At 40.0% G+C, this 20,141-nt stretch overlaps 1 protein-coding gene across 50 annotated transcripts in view; it reads right to left on the bottom strand.

The window, feature by feature from the left end:
• The window catches only part of ANK2 (ankyrin 2), a 583,802-nt gene that overhangs the window by 18,498 nt on the left and 545,163 nt on the right, over positions 1 to 20,141 (bottom strand). For 26 of the 50 annotated variants that reach the window (XM_054029227.1, XM_054029226.1, XM_054029236.1 and 23 more), the window contains 6 exons: positions 18,171 to 18,296; positions 15,550 to 15,672; positions 14,800 to 14,832; positions 13,021 to 13,042; positions 4,018 to 9,828; positions 2,509 to 2,583 (listed from right to left, as the gene is read on the bottom strand). In XM_054029227.1, coding sequence (XP_053885202.1) covers positions 2,509 to 2,583; positions 4,018 to 9,828; positions 13,021 to 13,042; positions 14,800 to 14,832; positions 15,550 to 15,672; positions 18,171 to 18,296 — 6,190 coding nt within the window. The remainder of the gene's footprint in view (positions 1 to 2,508; positions 2,584 to 4,017; positions 9,829 to 13,020; positions 13,043 to 14,799; positions 14,833 to 15,549; positions 15,673 to 18,170; positions 18,297 to 20,141) is intronic. The other 24 variants (XM_054029252.1, XM_054029271.1, XM_054029270.1 and 21 more) reach the window with 3 other exon arrangements.

The raw sequence follows: 20,141 nt of genomic DNA, 5'->3' as shown, positions 1-20,141 counted from the left end.
AATCCATTTTGTAAATTCATGCCCTTTTGGAATTTTGAAACAAAAAATGTAACCAGCCAGACTATATGGAAAAACAAATTTGGCACATGCACTCTAGCTACAAATTAGACTTAGATCTGTGAGTCATGCAGGACTTTTTCTAAAAACAATTTCCTTGTACCACCAAAGTAAAATAGGGAAGAAGAACCTTTGCCATATGTATGTGTATACCTCTAGGTTTCAGGCAGGCATTCTGCTCTGCTGCCATCATTAGAATATTCTAACCACTCAGAATTCAGGTTTGTCACTGCTGTGTATGGCTAAAACAAAGTTTGTGATGAAAAAAGACCAAATTAAAGACAAGATGGTGAGCTGCCCTTATAATACCATGCTGGGATACGAAGTGACCCTTTTCCTCTCTGTGCAGCAGGAGGCAAGGAATGTGCAGAACACTGGGTCTGATCTACACTATAAAGTTGCATGCACCTACACTCAGATTTGTTTCTGGCCAATGTAAGATCCCTATTATGACAATGCAGTAAAACCACCTCCCTAGATGGCACTGAGCCATGATCAATCCATTGAAGTCAATGCAGTGTGAGTGTAGACATTGCATGCCTTCTGTTGACCCTAGCTGTCCCACAATGCCCCAGTCTCTGTGACAGTGACTGCTCTGGTCACAACTGTAGAGAGGTCCTAGAGACTGGAAGCCACCGGCCCTTTAACCTCCCCCATGTGTTTTTGAAACGCCTTTTTCTGATTGTCCAGCTTGGTGAGCACACACCTAGGAAATGCGTCAGCATAGTCACAAGACCAGGGAGGCCAACAATAGATTTGGTGCAGAGTCACAGGCCTCCTGCTTTTGCAATGAGCTACATGCTGTACTCGGCAGAGGCCCCACCAGCACCCCAGAGACCACCGTGGATATCTCGGAGGAGCCTGAGACAGAAACTCTAGCCATGAACAGTGAGGAGGAGGAAGGGGAGAGCCACAGCAGTAGCTCCAACGATGTGTAGGGGGGGCATGGAGGGTCAACTGCCCCACCCCAGATTGGCCTGCCAGGACGGGGAGGGAGAGGGAGGGGGACTCTGTCCTTCTCTCCCTACGGCACCCCCTGGCATGTTCAGCTGCTCTCCCTGGCAGCCTGACAGGGAGTGGGCCACTGCTGCCTCCCAGCCAGGCTCTCTCAAGCAGAAGTGACTCCATCCCGCTCCCCACCCAGATGCCAGGGAGAGCAGCCGAACGTGCAGGGGGGAGGCTCAGAGAGAGGAGGACAGAGCCTCATAATAGAAGAGCAAGAGGACACAGGACCTTGAAAAGGTATCAAGACTAGAGATCTATGGGCATTGGGGCAAGTAACATGGGGCAGGGAGTGGTCACTGGGCAGAGAAGATACGTGGAGCGGTCACGTGTCATCCCCTTTAGACTGTGCCCCTCAATATGTGGAGGCACAAGTCATCTACTTACCTGCAGGTTCAAAGTAGAGGGATAGGGATATTTGTTGAAACAAAAACATCACTGATGTTTTGCAAATACGGTGAGGATAATTATGAAAAACCCAGTACAGATTAACTTCATTTTGTTCATATGATGGATTTTAAAATTTTCTCCAGTATGTAATTCCCTTTTCATACTGCCCTAGAGGGTTACAGCAAAATGGGACTTCTTTGGAATTCCTCCATCAAGGAGCATGGTAAATTTGCCTACCACTAGGAAGTGATTGAGGATTCTGTTCTCTAAATTCATGGGGAAACTACTAGAGGTATGACAAGAGGAGAGTGGGGTTGCATGGCATAGGGCCAGGGAGGATGGTCTGGGTACAGTGGACTGAGTGAGAAAAGGTGCAGAGTTCACTGCAAATGTAGATCTCAAGTGAAGCTGAGTTTAAAGTTTTTGTTGCACCCAAATGCAGGACAGAGAACTATGCACAGCTCATTCGCTTTAAATTCCTCTTGTTGTCAGCTGATTTCCAGCAGTAGAATTACTGATTTCACTCAGTTCCAATTTGGCCTCTCCACCAATGATGTATCTGTCTCACCCTGGTGTGGGTTTCTGCAGATAAAATCACCGTTGCAAATATGGCCCCTTTCATCTCCCCAAACTCTGCCATCAGTTCTGGAAAAAAAAAGGCTGCTCTCATTTATGGAAGACTTAGTCAGCTGCCTGTTGCTGCTCTGCAGCCCAGAATTGCCAGTGCACAGGCTGCATAAGGCCACACACCCACGTGCCCTGATATGGCCTCTAACCAGAGTCCTGGGGGGCTGCGAGGAGGAGTGATATTGTTTTATGTATGTTGGTTCTGTGCCATTCTTATGCTGGCCATAGAGTCTAGAATCTGGCCCATACTCTTCCTTTTCTTTACGGCAAGGTCGTAATTTCATCAATATCCTGAAAAGACCCTAGTTTCTATAAGCTATTGGAGAATTATCTTTCATTAATAAAGAAGACATTTGGCAGAAGCATAGAAATGGAAGAAAAGCCCAACTCTGAATAAACGTACTTCATCTGAAGAGATTACATGCAGTTTACCTGTCCAGCTGAATCCAAGATGATCAGCAATGTGTGCCAGTCTTTCCTCTGTTCTTCCTTGATCATCCTGTTGATCTAAATAAGGTCAAACAGAACAGCCACAAGTTGTCTACCAACAAGTCAAGGAGAAGCTACGAAACTGATGTATCTCAAGAAAGGAAAGCATTCTTCTTCTAACTGCTCTGGAGCTCCATAAACTGTGGCTAAGTGTTTAAAAATGGATACCTAACATTAGGCTTTTACAGCCCTATTTAGGTGCCAAAAAGGGATTTTCAAATTGGAGCTTTTGGCTGGTCAGCATTTTTGAAAATCAGACTACTCATGTAGATGCCAAAATAGGATATAAATGTCTACTGTACCCATTTTGGCCCAAAAAGTTATTCTTAGGCTTCTATTTAACAATAAGCCCCCTTATATCTAGATCAAAGAGGAGAGGGCAAACTGTTACTCAGACAAAAACTGTGTTTTTCCATGCTCTCTTTAGTCAATGCCAAAGAGAAGTAAAAAATGTACTGCAATTTGTTCATTTTGATATATTATTATTTTAAAGAAAATGTTATTCATTCACAAGGAATTTCAAATTACAATTTGTATTTGGTATTTAGCAATATATTTTATTTGATTATTTCATTAAAGATTATTACAATTGAATTCAAAGAATAACCCAGGATATTTACAAAGAAAGCCTGGGAAAGACAAGATTCCACTTGTCAGTGTTTATATATTTCAGTGATAAAAGTACAAGGACCCATCCCCACATCCAATTTTAGACCAGCAGAGTTGAAGTTTTGGTTTTCCCATAGATTTCATGAAATTACTCTCTCAATGCTTAGTTACAGGAATACAGATTGTGTTTATAAGTTTTAGTTATTGGCTTTTCCTTGAGGCTACTCAATGATATAATATAAAAATTAACATTTATTGGGGGAAAAACCACCACCAATCACTATGCACTATATTAAGTTACTGGTGAAATGTGGAGCATTCTTGAGAAATTGGGGGTCAAAAAACAAAGTTTAATGATTTTTAAAATGTGAAACAGTACTGAGGCCTCAAACTGCAAAAGAAAAAAAAATACACCTATCCCAGTTTCAACAAGAGTGCATATTTATTCGCCAAAATATTTTATCACTAGTAAAAATAAAAGGTCAATCTAGGATCAAGGAAAACCAAAAGTCAAAACTCACATGGCCTGAAGAATCACTTGAGTTAAAGGCAAAATAATATCACATTTTTACCAAAGGATTTTCTGCTTATTGTGTTAACACTTTCCATAAGCATTCGCAGTGTGCAATCTTGAGACTGTTTCCCAGACAAGAAAATATAGACACAATACAATAACAAACACAGCTTACACAAACGCGTTAACAATCACAGAAAGCTCAAAGAAAATGATGCACAAATCACACACACTCACGCGCGCGCGCGCACACACACACACACACACACAAAAGAATTATAAAATTCATGACATGCGTGGCACTAGGAATCCCAGTGGCTGGCAAATACCTTCAGCACGGTCATGGACATTTTCATCAGGAATACGCTCAATCTGAGTCTCAACGGACTCGTCCCAAATGGGCCTGGTGTCAAAGATGTCTTCAGGAATTGAATGCTGGGTCTCAGTGGATGGCATATTTTCAATAACAGAAACTTCTAGGGCACTACTACTTTCATCATCTGAAATTAATTCTTGTTCTCTTTCTGACTGGGTAAGTCTATCCACTAACTTGGAAGCTTCATCACTAATCTCTTCAAAGAACTCTATGGAGTTTTTGTAAAGGTCAAAAAAGTAGTCCTTATGTTCTTTTGTGGGACTAACAGTACTGTGGGAAGCTGTGGTGCTTCTGCTTTTAACTGGCAGTCTTGATGAAAATATCTTTGATCTTGCTGTTGTCACATCATCTGATTCTAGCTCAACCTTCATCTCATCCACCCTCTCTCTAGTCTCTGCTTCCACCTCAGCATAACTCCTAGCTTTTATTGAATGCCTAGTCTTTGGATTCATGGGAATACTTGCATCAGATTCAGATTTGCTTCGATTATCTTGTTTCATAGGTAGTTTGCATGTCGTATCAAGAGCTTTGGGTGACTCTGGCTTCTGGACAGATGTTTCTGTGTATGCACACTGTTGCTCGGCTCTTTGGAAAGCTGCTTTAACAGGAATTTTAGACTTTGGTTTTGTTTGGTCATCTTTTATTTCGTCTTGCAAGCTGTCCAGAAAGCCATCTGAGGGCAGGATCTCATATTCTGATTGTTGCAATGACTGTGGTGCAGCAGGAGTTGTTCTGACAGGAATTTTGGATTTGCTTTCAGAAGAAGGCACACTGCTCTCCAGGACAGCAGTAGGGATTTCAATCACGGATCTCTGTTCCTCTGGTGAAGAGTCTGGGGACTCATCATCCTGTTCAGAATACACAGACCTAGTGACTGTAGAAAAATCTAACTGTACATCTATCACAGACTGCTCTGGAGAGATAGGGCAAGGCACCTGACTGCTGTCAAATTCATCATCAGTTTCCACTTTGGAGAAGGGATCTACTTCAGAAGCTTCAGAGGCAGCAGTCTCTTTCTTTGGTGATTTTGAAGAAACTGAAATACCCATTTTAATGGGAATTCTAGATTTAAGTTCAGCTTTTGTAGTGCCCACACTGACACCTGTGCTAGTCATTTCCTCTGATTTATCAGGAGGCTCAGATACTGGTGATGCTATTGTAAGTGCATCTTTTTCCTGTATATCAATTTCATCTGATTCTGAAGGTGTAAATGGATCTGGTGATCTCTCTAGTTTAGGAGATTCCATCTCTGCGGCCTCTTTCATTTCTTCAGATAAAGAAACTTCTTCTTGAGACTGCTGCCCCACTTGGAAAAAGTGAAAACTTTCATCTGCATAGTTTCTTTTGGTCATGTCAATGGCTCCACTTCGAGTCATTTCAAACAACTTTCCTTCCTGGAAGAGAAAAGGGTTTTGTTCACTAGTTGGTGTCCCTTCTTCTGTGGGTGTCCTGGCTGGTGTGGTATCAGGCGTTGTACCCTGTGACCGCCTGTCCACCATTAAACCAAAAATCTTTTGCTCCTCCTCTTTCACCCGAGCCTCAAAAGCTTCATCGTCTTCACGTATTTCACTCCACCTGTCAGAATCCACATCTGTTTTAGTGATGACCACTTGGCTGATCAGTTTTTCAGCTTCATCTTTTATATACTGAAGGGCAGTTTGATCTAATGCTATGGGGTCTGCTGTTGAAGGCACTGAAGTTGATATTTTCTGTTTTGACTCTATTTCCATATACACCTCTTCTGAAGTTTGATCTTCACCTGAAGGAGCAGGTCTGCTAAGGGAACCTGCCACTAATGTTTCCTCAATGGTTGTTTCTACTTCAACAGAATGAGCATCTCTGGATGATGGACTTGTCATCTGCCTTGTATCAGTTTCTATCCTACTTTCACAGATAGTGAAAAAATGTTCAGAAGGGACATTTTCATATGGGCTTGTTATACGTGGAGCACCACTTTCATCAGTATCTGCTGCATAGCCTTCAAATTCATCCTTTTTAGTGGTAAGCGATGAATATTCTGTGGAAGGCTCCTCACTGTAAGAAACACTTTGGCATGTCTCAAAATCTTTGCCCGATTTTGTCAAACCACTTCCCAAAGTAGAGCATGCAGGGGAAACATCTTCAGCCAATGCATCGTCTTGTGATGCAGGACTATGAGAAGTATCATGTCCAAAGGGACCATATCCTTTCCCAGACACATCCCCTGAAGCACTGAGGTCTTCATGTGTTAACTTTCCAGCGGCATCAGTCTGTTCCTGAGAAGCATGGTGTTGCTGTAGTGCTGGGGACAGCTGATGAACCCCAACTTCTTTTTGAGCATCGTCACCAACTGCATGATAGAAAGCACCATCAAGTCTGGTCACTGGGCCATTAGGGCTAATTGTTTCACTTTCATCTGTACTATAACAACACTTTGATTCATCAGTTTCTGCTATGATACCAGCATCAGAGTGAAAAATGTTTGATTCTTCAGTAGTAGAAGCTTTACAGCTATCACCAAACTCAGATGGTTCCTCTTTGTCTCCCTTTGTTGGCTTATCTGATTCTGATTTATACTCCATCCTGAAAACATGTTGTTTGGGGTCAATAGGTTGAAATCCTGCTTCTTCAGGGCTGGAACTGGAGTCTACACCAGATAGATGTGGTGAAGGAGGTTGCACTCGAATTACAGGTTCCATTAAGAGGCCTGAGTCAGCTTCTTTTTTCAGCTGAGTCAATTCTGGCTCACTTTCAGAAGAAGAAGAACTTTTTCTAGTGTCCGCAGAAGACATCACTACTGTAGGTATATGTTTTTCTTCAATGGCTGTTGGCTCTGATACTTCATTTTCACATGTAACACCCGAATCAGGAATTGAAGAATATTCCTCTTGCTTTTTATCCTTTATGTACTCTCTTTTCTGTTTTGCTTCTTGTTCCAATTCATCAAACATTTTGATTTTGGTCACCATTTTAAACATCTCCTCTTCCGGAGTGAGCCTCTTCTTTGGTTCACTTTCTGAATCATCCTCTGGTTCTTCACTGACTTCAGGGATTGTGGCTGACTTAGATATATTTGACAGTGCCTGCGAGTCTGCAGTTTTGGGTGTAATTTCATAGCTAATTTCTTCAGAGCTAGGAGTGTCAGGTGAAAGAGGACTTTTCCCAGAACTCTCCATGAGGGATGTTTGTTCTAAACTGTCATCTTCAGCACTTCCATCAGGGTCGCGGAGAATTCTGGAACGCACAGATGCCAACTCTGGGAACATTTCTGCTCTGGTAGGGAAAGACTGAAGGGGAACCTGTCCCGTAAGAATGCCAGCCTTTGCTTTTTGTTCTACAGGGCTACTTTCAAGCGAATCACGGCATGGCGACTCTTTCATAGGGCTAGGCTCCAGGGAATCGGGTGTTTTGTGTGATGAGTTATCTTCCAGCACTGGGCTTGCTTCCAATGAGTCTTTATGACTTATAGCCAGGGATTCATCTGCCACTGGACTAAAGCTTTCACTGTGATGACTAGGAAGGGAAAGTTCCAATCCTTGGGGACTTCTAATAACAACATGATGTTCACCAGTCATATCTTTCTCTAAACAGCTGTCTTTCATTTCAGAAGATTTAGTTACATGTGTGTGTTCAATGCTTTTGGATTCTTTTGCACTGCTAACATCTTTCATACTCGAAGCTGAGCTACTATCTGTAAGTTTGCCTGCCCCTTTCTCAGGGCCTGAAGGTACCTGTTCTGATAAATGATCAGAATGAGATTTGATAGCTTCAGTATCTGCAGTTAGCTGTTCTGCAGCAATACCTCTTTCACCTTTCATTGGAGAGAGTTCCTTTGGCGAACATGTCTCTGCTGCTCTATGCACTGTAGTGGATTCTTTTGTTTCTCCAATTTCCTCAGTTTTCTTTGGTGAGAAAGACAGACTTTCAGGGCTTGTTTCTGGAGTCTCTGCCAGACCCTCATGCTTATAACTTTCCTCAGAGCTGATCTGAGGGGTTCCATCAAGTAGGCTACCAGGAGAATCTGCTACACCTTCATGTTTAAGGCTTTCTGAGCTACCATCAAAAGCACCACTTTGCAAGGAGAGAGCAGGTAGGAAGCCATCTTTCACATACTCTGATGGGAAGGTAACACTGAAAGGACTGGTCAGTACTTGCTCTAAGTGAAGCTCTCCCTCCTCAGTGATTGAAAGGTGTCGGAACTGCTGGTACTTGTCATTATTCTCAAGCTCTTCTTTAATGACATCAGAAAAGTCAGTTGAGGTTTTTCTATCCGGGCTGATCTGGAAGTCAGTGTCTCCTTGGTCATCATCAACTGTACTTTCCTTCACAATTGCTGCCTCCTTGGAAATTTCTTCATCAAATACTGGAGAGAAAGGTTCAGTTCTTTTAGAGCTCTGTTCTTTTACCTGGCCTCTATCTACAGGTTCCTCTTTAGCGTAATCAAAAGAAACTTTTGGTCCTTTTTTTGATGGGGAATCTTTATCTATCTTAAGGACTTTGGTTTGTTTGGCTGGCAGGCTATCTTTTTTGTTTGTTCTCCTAGGTGTTGGTACCTGTTCTGTTTCGCGTTCTAAATAAACTGCTTCTCTCTGAGTTGGTTCTTTGTCAGAGAGCTGTTGCTTTTGTTTGATAGCTTTGTGCTCAAAGAGTCCAGATTTATTCTTGGATGGATCTTGCCCTGACTGGAAGGCTTTCATCAGCTCCCGGACTGACATAGTCTCTTCAAGTCTTTCTGTTTTAGCTGAGGGTGAAACAGGTGGCTGTGCTTTGTGCACTATTTTTTTAGCTTGCACTGGCCTTGTAACAGCCCTCTCAGTAGTGATTTCTTTTGGTTGGATTCTGACAGGCAGTTTTGAACGTACTTTCTGTTCATCTTCCACTCGCTTCTGAAGAGCTTTTACTTTGTCTTTTATGGAGCCAATGGGCGTTTCTTCTATTACAGGGGATACTGCGCTAACATTAGGAACAGCTGCAGGTGTTAAACCTGGCTCATCATCTAATGACTCCTCAGAACTGAACTTTGTTAGTCCTGATGGTTCTTGTGTCTCTCCCTCTCCTTCCTTTTGCCTTTGTTTATCTTTTAGTTTCCTCCTAATTGGTTTTTTAATTTCCAGGGCTGGTTTGCGTTGTTCCTGTGTACCTTGAGTTTCAGCTGTTGGAGAGCCCTGCCCTCCTTTTTCAGAACCCCTGCTTATAACAACAGCTTCAAATCTCTCTCCTACTAAATCTTCTTGGAATATTTGTGGCTCCACCTTATGAAGAGATACATAGGTTTTTAAATCCTCGGTAAGATAGTCTACCATTCCTGCCATGTCTGTCTTTCTTATCTCTGTTGTTCCTTTTCCTATCCTAAGTTCTATGCAGGCAGGTTCAATGGCTTCTAAAGGAGCATTTTGTCTGGCCTCTTCAATTTCTTCATCACTGACAATAACCCATTCCTCTTCCACTAACTCTCCTCCAGAATGGGACCTTGGCAGTATATGGTCGTCTCTTGTGTAGGTTCCATGTCTGAGAATTTCATTTACTTTCTCTAAGTCCTCTTTCACACTTTCCACAATTTCAAAAGGCTCTCCTGGCTCTTCTTCAGTGGCTTTCCCAAGATCTTTCACCTTAATGGAACCTGACTGATCAGAAGGGTCAGTTGTCAAGATGGCAGTCATTTTGATCAAATCTTGTTTCATCTCAGAAACTTCAGATAGCAAGTCTGGACTGGCTAATACTGGGACTTCATTAACCAGGTGGCTTTTCAGGATAGATGTTTCTGTAGATTCTGTCTCGTCATCATCTTTGATGTGAATGAAAAACATTGAAAGTAAAATGGAAATCAAAAATAGAGATTGAAAAATGTAATCAGGACTGAAAATGACAGTCTTTGGTTGCATTGGTAGGAAGGTCAACAAAATGGGCTGGGCATGGTGGATCCACAAGATCTGAGGATACAAGAGCAAAGCAAAGCTAACAGGAAAAAAAAAACTGAAAAGGAAAATGGGCAGGAAATAACTTGCTTAATTTTCCCACTATTGCACATCCACACATACAACACCACCAAAGCTTAACAAACGAAATTATCAGGACAACATAAAAATTACAACAATAACAAAAATTAAAAATAAAAAACAATGCGGGAACACAGTGAAATTACACAGATAGACATCTCAAGATTGTTTGGATGTTATAGATCAATGTTCAAATTAAAAAAACAAGAAAAAAGAAAAAAAAAAGGGCAAGCAAACAAACAAAAAAACCCATTAAAATTGGTTGAAAGTCGATTTCCTCTAAGTGAAAGCCAGTGGTAGCAAACTGTCAGAATAACATTTGGGTAGAAGTATACATTTGTTTTTCTTAATGATCAAAATAAAAAATCTGTATTTATGTGTATTTAATTCTGCAGTAATCTAAAGTCTGATCAAATATATAGAGATCTGAATCCGCTGCAAACCGGCATTTCATCTAAGGGGATCTCAAACCTAAACAATGAAACAAACATTCTTCTGCTTCAAGAGGTATGGTCCTTTCTTTGGAACATCCTCATTGACAAATAACGTATAGATAGAGCATAAAAAAAGAAGGGAAAAAAAGAAGGGAAAATAAAAATAACCGTGAATCAACTTAAATGTGAATTTAAAGGTTCAAAAAATGTAATGTATGGCAACCAAAAATCAGACAGACATTCACACTGGACACACATACAGTTTATGCAAGCCAAGTTATTTCCATGCAAAGCAAAGGTGTTGGGTATGTAGCCTTACTTAAAAGCAATAGGTGGAGAATGGTTATAAATTAAAATAATACATGAAAATAAACATAACATACTGTGGTGAAGTACTGGCTATTCTCCACAACCAATATATGAAGTATAGGATTGTAGGCAGCTCAGGATATGGCATAGTTGCTTGTGGAGAATATTTTGTGACAGGGCCAAATTCGAACAAGGATTATTAAGAAATCTGCATCTGATTGAATAAAATAGTACAGGATTAATGTCAGTTATGTCCAGAGCACCACTGTTATTTATTTGAAATGTAATGAATTGTTCTTGCTTTTAAAAAAATTACAATATACTGTATCGTAAGGTATTAATTAAAGATGGAGTAAACCTATCTGAAAGATACTGTGCAATCAAATATCTGCATTTATTTAAAAAAATATTCACTCTGTTGGAATACTTTTTTTGTATTTCCTGAATTCCGAGCATTCCTCCACTGGGGAAGTAGGCACAGTAAAACTGGACGTTTATGTTTCACAGATTAACAGGTCAGCTCTGTGTTGTTTTATACTACTACCAAATGCCCATTATGGTAAACGAGAAGGCTAACAGAGTAACTAAGGTTTGATGAAAAATAAAGGCAAGCTTGTGAAATCTCCAGAACTGCTTGGAGACATTTGAGACAAATTCAACATCTTGCACGCCTCATAATATTTGACAAATTGTCAGTTCATGGGAAATATTGGCATTAAGCCCCCAACTATCCAATGTGAATAGGTAGTGTGGACCCCTTTATCTATGTGGAGCAGCCATAATTCCCACGGATTTCCACATAGGCCCAGGGATCCAGGTTAATGGGTCCTGATACAGGTTTGGAGGTCTAGTTAGCTGCTTCTGACTGGTATGGAATTTTACTGGGATTTTACGCATCCAGGCTCTTTGAAAGGCCTGTGTGTTCTAATGAAAATCACTCGGTTTCGGCAACAAAAGAAGAGGGTTGGTACATCAGGGATGGGTTTTTTCTTGTTTTTTGTTTTTGAAATCCTTTAAATTGGGATTTCCAAATGCTTCATTTCTTTCTAGTAACCTTTTAATCCAGTAAATAAAAACAAAATTTGCAATGCACTGTGTCTGCATTGAACCCCATATGGGCACAGGAGTCTGATCTTCTGGCAGGGTCAGGGCCTCGCCTATGAACCCCAAAAGAGAAAAGATCAGTTTGGCATTGTGCAAATAATCACCATTAAATCCTGTAAAATCCACACACTAGAAAGGAGTTTGCACAATGGACACCATGTGCTAAATAAATAAATTAAAAAAAGGGGGGAAATGGGAAAGATTCATGTCTCAGGAATTTGGTGCTAAAAATAACTAGTTCTAATTTGGTGTATAGTGCCACATGGATGAATAGCAAAACTTCCAAAGACGATAGGCAGAAATGAACTTTTTCCTCTGTATTAAATTGTATTCACTTTTAAAGGTGGCTGCAACCCTGAAACAAGTCAAAAGTCATTTCCCCCGCAAAATGCAGTTAGTCAGAAAAATTGCTGCATATGAAAGCTCTCAGCTCTCATCACAGGATTGTTCAAATTGAGCAGATAAATTTGTCTGGGTTTGCATCTTCATTAAAGGGAGACATTTAGCAGAGCACTTGTTTGGTATAGGTTAGGACTAAGCCAGTCCATTCTCATTAGTCTACCATTAATCCCTATCACTCCAACTAATAACTGTCAGGCTCCACTACATAATGGGGGTATTTAAGCAAAGCCATATATCCAATCATATTTCACCACAGTAATGGGGATTACACAGCCTGATTACTTTGGACAGTATCACTTTTACACATGCCTGTGTTTCTTGTAATCAACTTAATAATGTATATTAGGGAGTTTAGTGATGCTTTTATTAAAAAGTGATACTGTCATTTCACTGATAAAAATGAGGTGACAATACTATGCCAATGAACATACAAAAACATAAAAATGGAGGGATGGGTATTTATACAAGCATAACAGCAATAGCAGGATTTCTAGGGATGTCGAAGGAAAGTGAATGCTTAGATGAATTGTCTTAATATGGTATTACTTCTAAATTTGTAAGTTAAAAATGTATTTAATTGAATAGCTGCATTCCTATTATATTGCTTACTATTACATTTTTAAACTATTATAATTATTAGTAATGTCAATTAGAGCTTGCGGTCTCTTTCATGCTTTTCTTATTCTTAACCAGCTTTCATACAAACAGTTGTTATAATTTTTTTAATCTTACTTTTTTCTGAGGTCACGTCAACCTGAAAGAGAACACAGATAAAGTGAAATGGTTACAATATCACACTGGTGTGTGTATATATGAGTATATATAAGGATATATAGGGGTAAATTTTCAAAGTTGGCCTTTGGTTTTGTCTTCACAAATTTGTCTGTGGAATTCTGCCAGCACTATTATTTGTGCACAAATAAAAGAATCTCACATGTAAATGGAATTTACACATCCAAAACGGTGTGAGGAAAAATTAGGCGCTACATTCTGAACATTTAACCCTGAGAGTCAACTCTGTTGGTAGAATGACTGGAAGGAATGGAATTGGGTAATGCTACAAGCATACTGCATATAACACTGGGGCCCACAATTTGTCTTCAGTATGTGTGAAGAATTCCCATTTCACCCAATAAGAGTTCTGTATGTGGATAAATGCAAGATGTTGCCCCAAAATATTATCTTTATCTGCTATCTCTTGCTTTTCAAGGGAGTTATCAGAACAGAAATACATTATTACAAATTGTGATACAGACCTGCCTTATGATCACTGGTAGGTCACATTACTATTAGTAAACCTTAGGTGAACAACTATAGATTAATGTAAGCGACTATTTTAATGTCAATATCCTTGTGTAATTACTGCACTGCTAGTAGAAATCCCACAGATGTACGAAGGGAAGTACAGACTCCCTAAAATTGGACTAATTTTTGGACAATTAATCTCACAATATTTCCCCAAGTGTTCTTCTATGTCCATATCAATTAATTTTAGTAATACAAAATCAATGAAAACTACTACTATAATTCTACATTGGGATATTGGCCCAGGCAGGTCATTTTAAAAAACTGAAACAATTAGCTTCATGGTTCAGGGTCTAAAACTGTTGGGTGTTGGGAAGGGAGTTGTAACTCCTACGTGTATCAGCAGTTGACAGAAGCAGGATATCAGATTAGATAGATAAATGGAGACTGATTTTTAAAAATGGTCCACACCCCAATTGGGCCAGATTTCCAAAAGAGCTCAGTCACCATTTAAGCTCTTTAAAAATATGGCCGTACTTTCACTTGTCACCTGCCAAGAGCTGAGCACTTCTGAAAATACGGCCAAATTATTTAAACGGGAGAGGAATATTTGGCCTAAGGTGTGTTCCTTTATAATCATTCCAATCCCTAATATTTAGTTTTTTAAATGGCAACCTGAATAATTGTGTTATCTAAAATTCTTGCAATAGTGGTTTCCAAACTCTGTTCTGTGTCCACTGACCTAGTGCTACTGAGATGATCTAATGTGGTTCAGTTAGGAGCACCATTCCTTATAGGCTAATCCTTTTCAAGTTCCATTTTATGAAATTCATGGTTGCTTGCAAAATGGATGGGTATAAGGGTGCAAAGATTTGTTTTGTTTTTTTACCTAGGGAAAAAAGGCATTTTGTCCAACAATAACTACAAAGGACCTTTTTTTTTTTTTTTTTGGTATTGCAAAGATTTCAATAGGTGTTTGTAGTCTCAAAGCAGTGGTGCTGGAACAGTTTGTATAGTGGGGGTGCTTTGAGAGAGCCATTGAATCAAACTGTAAACCCTGTTTATGATGGAAACCACTTCAAGCCGGGGGGGGGTGTGCTAGTGCTGCACCCCCAGCACATCTAGTTTCAGAACAGAGTCAGTGGACAATATAATATGTCTAAAAGGACAAAACATTCAGTCTTCCAAGACGTATGCTAGTTCTCACTTGTTAGTAGAAATAAGCAATAGCAGAGCCATGATGAAGTGGCAGTATAGTAAAATTACCTCTTCTTCCTGCTCTTGGTCTGATTCCGATTCCTTTCAGCCCCAAAATGCCATGCAACAAGAGAGGAAAAAAAGAGAGAAGGAAAAATACAGAAAGGATAGGAAAAGTATTGTTTCTGACAAAATTCAACAGGCAAGAGTAGGTAAAAAGCACAGTTTTTGCAAGTCAGTTGTCACGAGTCAAAAATGACAGAGGGTCAGTTTAAATATAAAAGGTGGCAGCGACAAGCAAATTACAAACAGAAAAGCTGCTTGTGGGGTCTTAGGCTTCGAGTGTGTCCTAAATCCTGTTATGGAATGTATGTTTACATCATAGAACTCCTACATACAGTGTATATTAAGGTACGTCGACTTCAGTTACGTTATTCACGTAGCTAGGTTGACTTACCGCAGTAGTGTAGACATAGCCTAAGTGTCCTACTACACTACCATAGTAACTCCACCTCCACGAGAGGCTTAGGGCTTATGTCAGCATAGTTAGGGCGACGCGGTGTCCCTGTAGACACTGCGTTACTTATATCTATTGGCTGTCATTTTGTCCACTGGAGCCATGAAATTGACAAGAAGCCAGATCCACTGCGGCTGTCTGGCAGCCTAACATAGATTGACTTGAGTTTATAGAAAACATGTCCTAAATTGTAAGTCTTTAACAATCTTTTGCCCTCCTGCCTATTTCCTGGTTGTGTTGTGACACTGATGATCCTAGACAAAAACTTCTATAAAGCTCTGATACAGTACAGTTGACATTACCTTTGTGTAAAGCGGCAATGTGATATTTAAGTTGCAGATGGCTTGATGGACTAGCCCTCTTGTAGATTTTGGCTCCTTCATAAATGATAGTCGCCCACAAGGCTCTTGAGTGGAGTCTCGTACCTAATGCAGCAAAGATATAAATGTTTAATCTGTACTTTAGCAGCACTCTGTATTCCATATGCAGTGTCAAAACTAGTTACAGGTAGAGATTAGATCTGGAAAAAAGCTTCTTCATGTATGTGGATGTATGTTTATGGTGTTGTTGTTCTGGTTTGTTATATATTTGAGTATGTGTATATATGTGAAAAACAGGAGAGATCAGCAAAATAATTTAGACACTTTGAAGTCAGTAATAATGACTTATTCACACAATGCAGTTTGAGACAGTAATTGCACTGTGAATACGCTCTCATGATAACCTGCACTAACTCTGTTTTTCACTGACATACTGATGTTAGGGCATTTTTAAATTAATCTATAAAATAAAAACCTTCAAAATTCACACATACCACCACCATAATCTATACATGCACTTGTATCTTCCTAGGTAGATCATCATCAACTGCTGCTTCTTTGACTTCATTAGTAACAAAAGACAGCAATTGATCATTTAGCTGCTGTTATAGGGAGAGAGTGACAAAGGTCACACTTAAAAGTTTTCTTCCATTTTAAAATATCTTATCAATTAAAGCCATATTCAGTGCACTTAAAATTGAGAATACTGATGGAATATCTCTGAAAAAGCTGCAAGTTATTTAAGTGTGACCACTGTATAACCCATGAAACAAAACAAAATTATATGAGATCATGAGATGTTCTGAGACTTTGAAGTAAATCTTGGAAGATCCCCGTGTATCACATCTGTAAGACAGAACTGGACATGCAACATTTAGGACTTAAAATATGAAGTGTTTTTAGGTTCTGTAAACAGTCTTGGGAAGTACATACAAATAAAAGAATTATACCTCATTACGGGTTTCATCACCAAGGCCAAATGATAAAAATTAGTCTTAAATATAGCCATGTGGTTACATACTTCTATTAACCTGAATATACAGGATGCAGAGCCACATGACAGACTTTCAGGATTGTATTAGAAAATTCAGGATGGGTCACAACCATGTGAAGCCAGCAGTATGTGACATAAACACAGCTGATTCAGTTCTATATAAGGAAGACGTATTCATACAATAGTGAGCTGGGCAGGGAAGAGGTGACACAAGAGGATGTTCCTTGGTTATGACTAACCTATCTAGAATTGTAGATGCTTTCCAAAAGTTCACTTTCTCAATTAATCCCCATTTGTTCATCTGACTAGCTAAATTAATTTTACATCACAGAGATTATTAAACATTTTTAATTTAAACAAAACCCTGAAATGACTGGTTTAGCAATCTCAGCCCAGTAGTCCCTGGCACCATTGCTGGTGATACAGAGTTACCCCAATACTCCAGGGCACAATTACCTAGGGATGGTTTTGAAACCCATTGCCAGGGAATTGTGGGAAAATCTGCTCTGCACTGCCTATGAAAGTGCTTTTCTCTGGGCTGAGTTCTTCTGTTTCTAGTGCCACTGATATGACAATTTTCAAAAGTAACTGAGTCACCTTAAAACTACAACTGAAGCCCTCTGAACTCCCCCTCTAAAAAGGAGAGAAGTGCATTTGTCAGAGGTAACTGTAAGCATAGCAGATCCATGCCAGTAGGTCTCTATGCTAGTAACATGGATTTTAGTGAGAGCATCACTACAGCTGTTATCACTATCAGCTTGCTCCTCCACTTGAGACCCTATGAAGGCAGCGGATGAGCAGCATAATTTGAAATATACATAAAGGACTCATTCCTGCTCACACTGAAGTCAAAGGACATTTTGCATTGCCTTCAGTGGGAGTAAGATTGGGCCCAGAGTTGAAGAATACCTGTAGAACAGTTGAAGAACTACACCTGTATTTATATGATTTTGGTATGATAAGTAGTAAGGCCAGCACCAGTACAATTCAGCCAACCTGTCTGTGATGCAGACCAGTATTTGCAGCTTTCTTATGAACCACAGTCAAACCACTTAGTATCAGGGCTCTAGAGGCTTATCTACTACTTCAAATAGCAGAGTTGGAATTCAGGAGTATTAAGAGGATTTATGTAAATGCACTTGCTGCCTTGCATAAGTGTTTCCTTCCGTCACAATATATTTCTGTAAAACAGAGGACTGCACTTGCAAATGGACCAATCAAATCCGGAAAAATAAAACAAAGACTAATGGACCTGTTCCTTCATCTCATTAGGTAGAGAGCAGTATTCCAAAAGACACAACATTGAAGTCTGAAATGCATCACTGTAAGTATGCCATGCACTGATGAGAGTGATATAGCCACAGATTAGTACACATACAGTGCATTTTTACCCAGATTTGGGACCACTGTATTCGATAAAGTCTGGTTTGCCCTACCAGACAACAGAAGGCAGTGGTTGCTCATATCAACAAAATACTTATTTCAGTATTTCTTATATGAGAAGGTGGGGAATCTGTGGGATGGACATTTTCCAGACTGACAAGTGTATTGAAAACCCAGAGCCAGCCCTGAATAAAACCACAGTCCATAACTGAAGTTATTCCATTACCTTGACGAATAGTGGAAGTCTATTTTCTTTGAAGGCATAAAAACTGAATATATGATGTTGCCCACTTTTTGTTAGTGGCACCAGATTGCCAAAGCAGTCAACGTAGATAGGCTTTCCTTCTAATACCTATGTGGAGTTAAAAAAAGACCCCCCCCCCCCAAAATCATATTAATAGCCATATTCAATATTCATTTCTACAAGATTTTGATTTATTCTTATGTAAGCACAATTCTGCATTGATTTGAACCAATCTTAAAATTTTCAGAATACAGTGATCTCAACACTCAGCATTAGTGTTGCCATCTAGCATTATCCAGAATGTGTGAAGACACATTTCAGATTATTTACTTCAATTCTAATTTTGAATATCATACTAGTTTCACCTACTAAGAGTAGTGAGAAGTGCTTATAAATGAGAACAATGCCTTGTGTTCTATGAACCTGTGCAGATTTTCCATTTACAAGAATATGTGCATTTTTCAGCATACTGCACTAAACTGGTTACCATATGGTGGCCCTCATCCAGGGCACCCTCTAGCATCATGCCACAGCACGACAAGTGCACCTACCCCAGTTTTCTTTTCAGCTCTCACCTGCCCTTTTCTGGCTAACTCTACCACTGGGTGGCAGCTGACAAAGTCACAGGTGCACTGGACCCTGCTCCCTCTTAAAGGGGTCAGTCACTCTATGTTCACCACTACAGTTGAAGGAAAGATCTTAGTCCATGAGCAAACTCAGGATCCCGATTTTGAGCTGGAATGTAGACAATTTGGCTGTGAGTATCGTGAGGTTACATGTTTTACCTTCTTGGTCAATTCAAATAATTCCACAGTTTGTTTATTCTGTAGCAGGGTGACCATACGGGTCCAATCTACTTGGAACAGCCTTAGAGTTGAGGCTTTTGCCTGGGCTCCAAGGGCCAATTTTCAGAGGGGTTGTGCACTTGCAGATCCCATTGGCTCCCACTGAAGTTGTGAGCATTCAGTACTTCTGAAAACCAGGACTCAAGTGAATGTCTGGGATGCCTCTATGATACTGCTTATATCTCCTGGTAGTTATTTATACGACCCTTCCTCAGTCCCAGGAACTCACCTCATCACAGCTTTTGGACTCACCCGACACAAGCTAACAGCACATTCAAAGGGACCTTCTTACTTCTACCTCCCAGTAATTTAGCTTTGCCAATGTAATGAGCACCTATTTTATCTACCATCTCTGCAAAAGATTGCCTATCACAGCCTTTAGCACCAGACACTGAACCTGAGAAATCATTTATGCATGGTGGGAATTAGAGCAGAAAAAAAGTATTTGTCAGGAGGCAGAATGCGCTGTGCTTTATCCATTTCCCACTTGTCATCAATTTTAAAGGAGCTGACTCACCCAGTAAAGCATTTAACAAACAGCGCTAATATCCACACAGAAAGGCTTTTCTATGTTCAATATCAAACATGAATATTTATCAAACCTGCTAATTTAACTTCTTGCTCCTGGTGGACGAGCACGGCTTTTCTCACCGATGTCAACAGCAAACACACTGACCAACTCCAACTACTGCTGTCAAGGTGTTGACGATCTTTTCAATGATGAATAGGTATTTGGTGGAAACTGGCAGGTGGGCACCTAACTTCTCTTAGAGCCTTTGAAAATCTCCAGAGCCCATCCTCTATAACATTCCATGTGCCTTACAAAGCTTAAATCATTTAAACATCAAAAATATGACCAATAAGTGCAAAAGGATAAATCCTGAGGAGGTTACTCGGCTTTTTCAAGTTCCTTCCTCAGGCAAACTTCTAAAGGAGTCAGTGGGAGATTATCTGAATGACAAGGAATTTAAGATTTTGTCTTGACGGGTTACATCACAAAGCTAATTAAAATTAAATCACTCTCCTGTGACCACCACAGAAATGGTCACTGTGCGCTTTTCTTAGTGTTGAACAAAACTTGCAGCCCCCATGTCCACTGGCAGTGCAC

This window comes from Malaclemys terrapin, chromosome 5 (assembly GCF_027887155.1).
Source record: "Malaclemys terrapin pileata isolate rMalTer1 chromosome 5, rMalTer1.hap1, whole genome shotgun sequence".
Taxonomy (NCBI): Eukaryota; Metazoa; Chordata; order Testudines; family Emydidae; genus Malaclemys; species Malaclemys terrapin.
The sequence above is the reverse complement of the archived record's forward strand: the minus strand, read 5'-3'. Positions and strand labels throughout refer to the sequence as shown.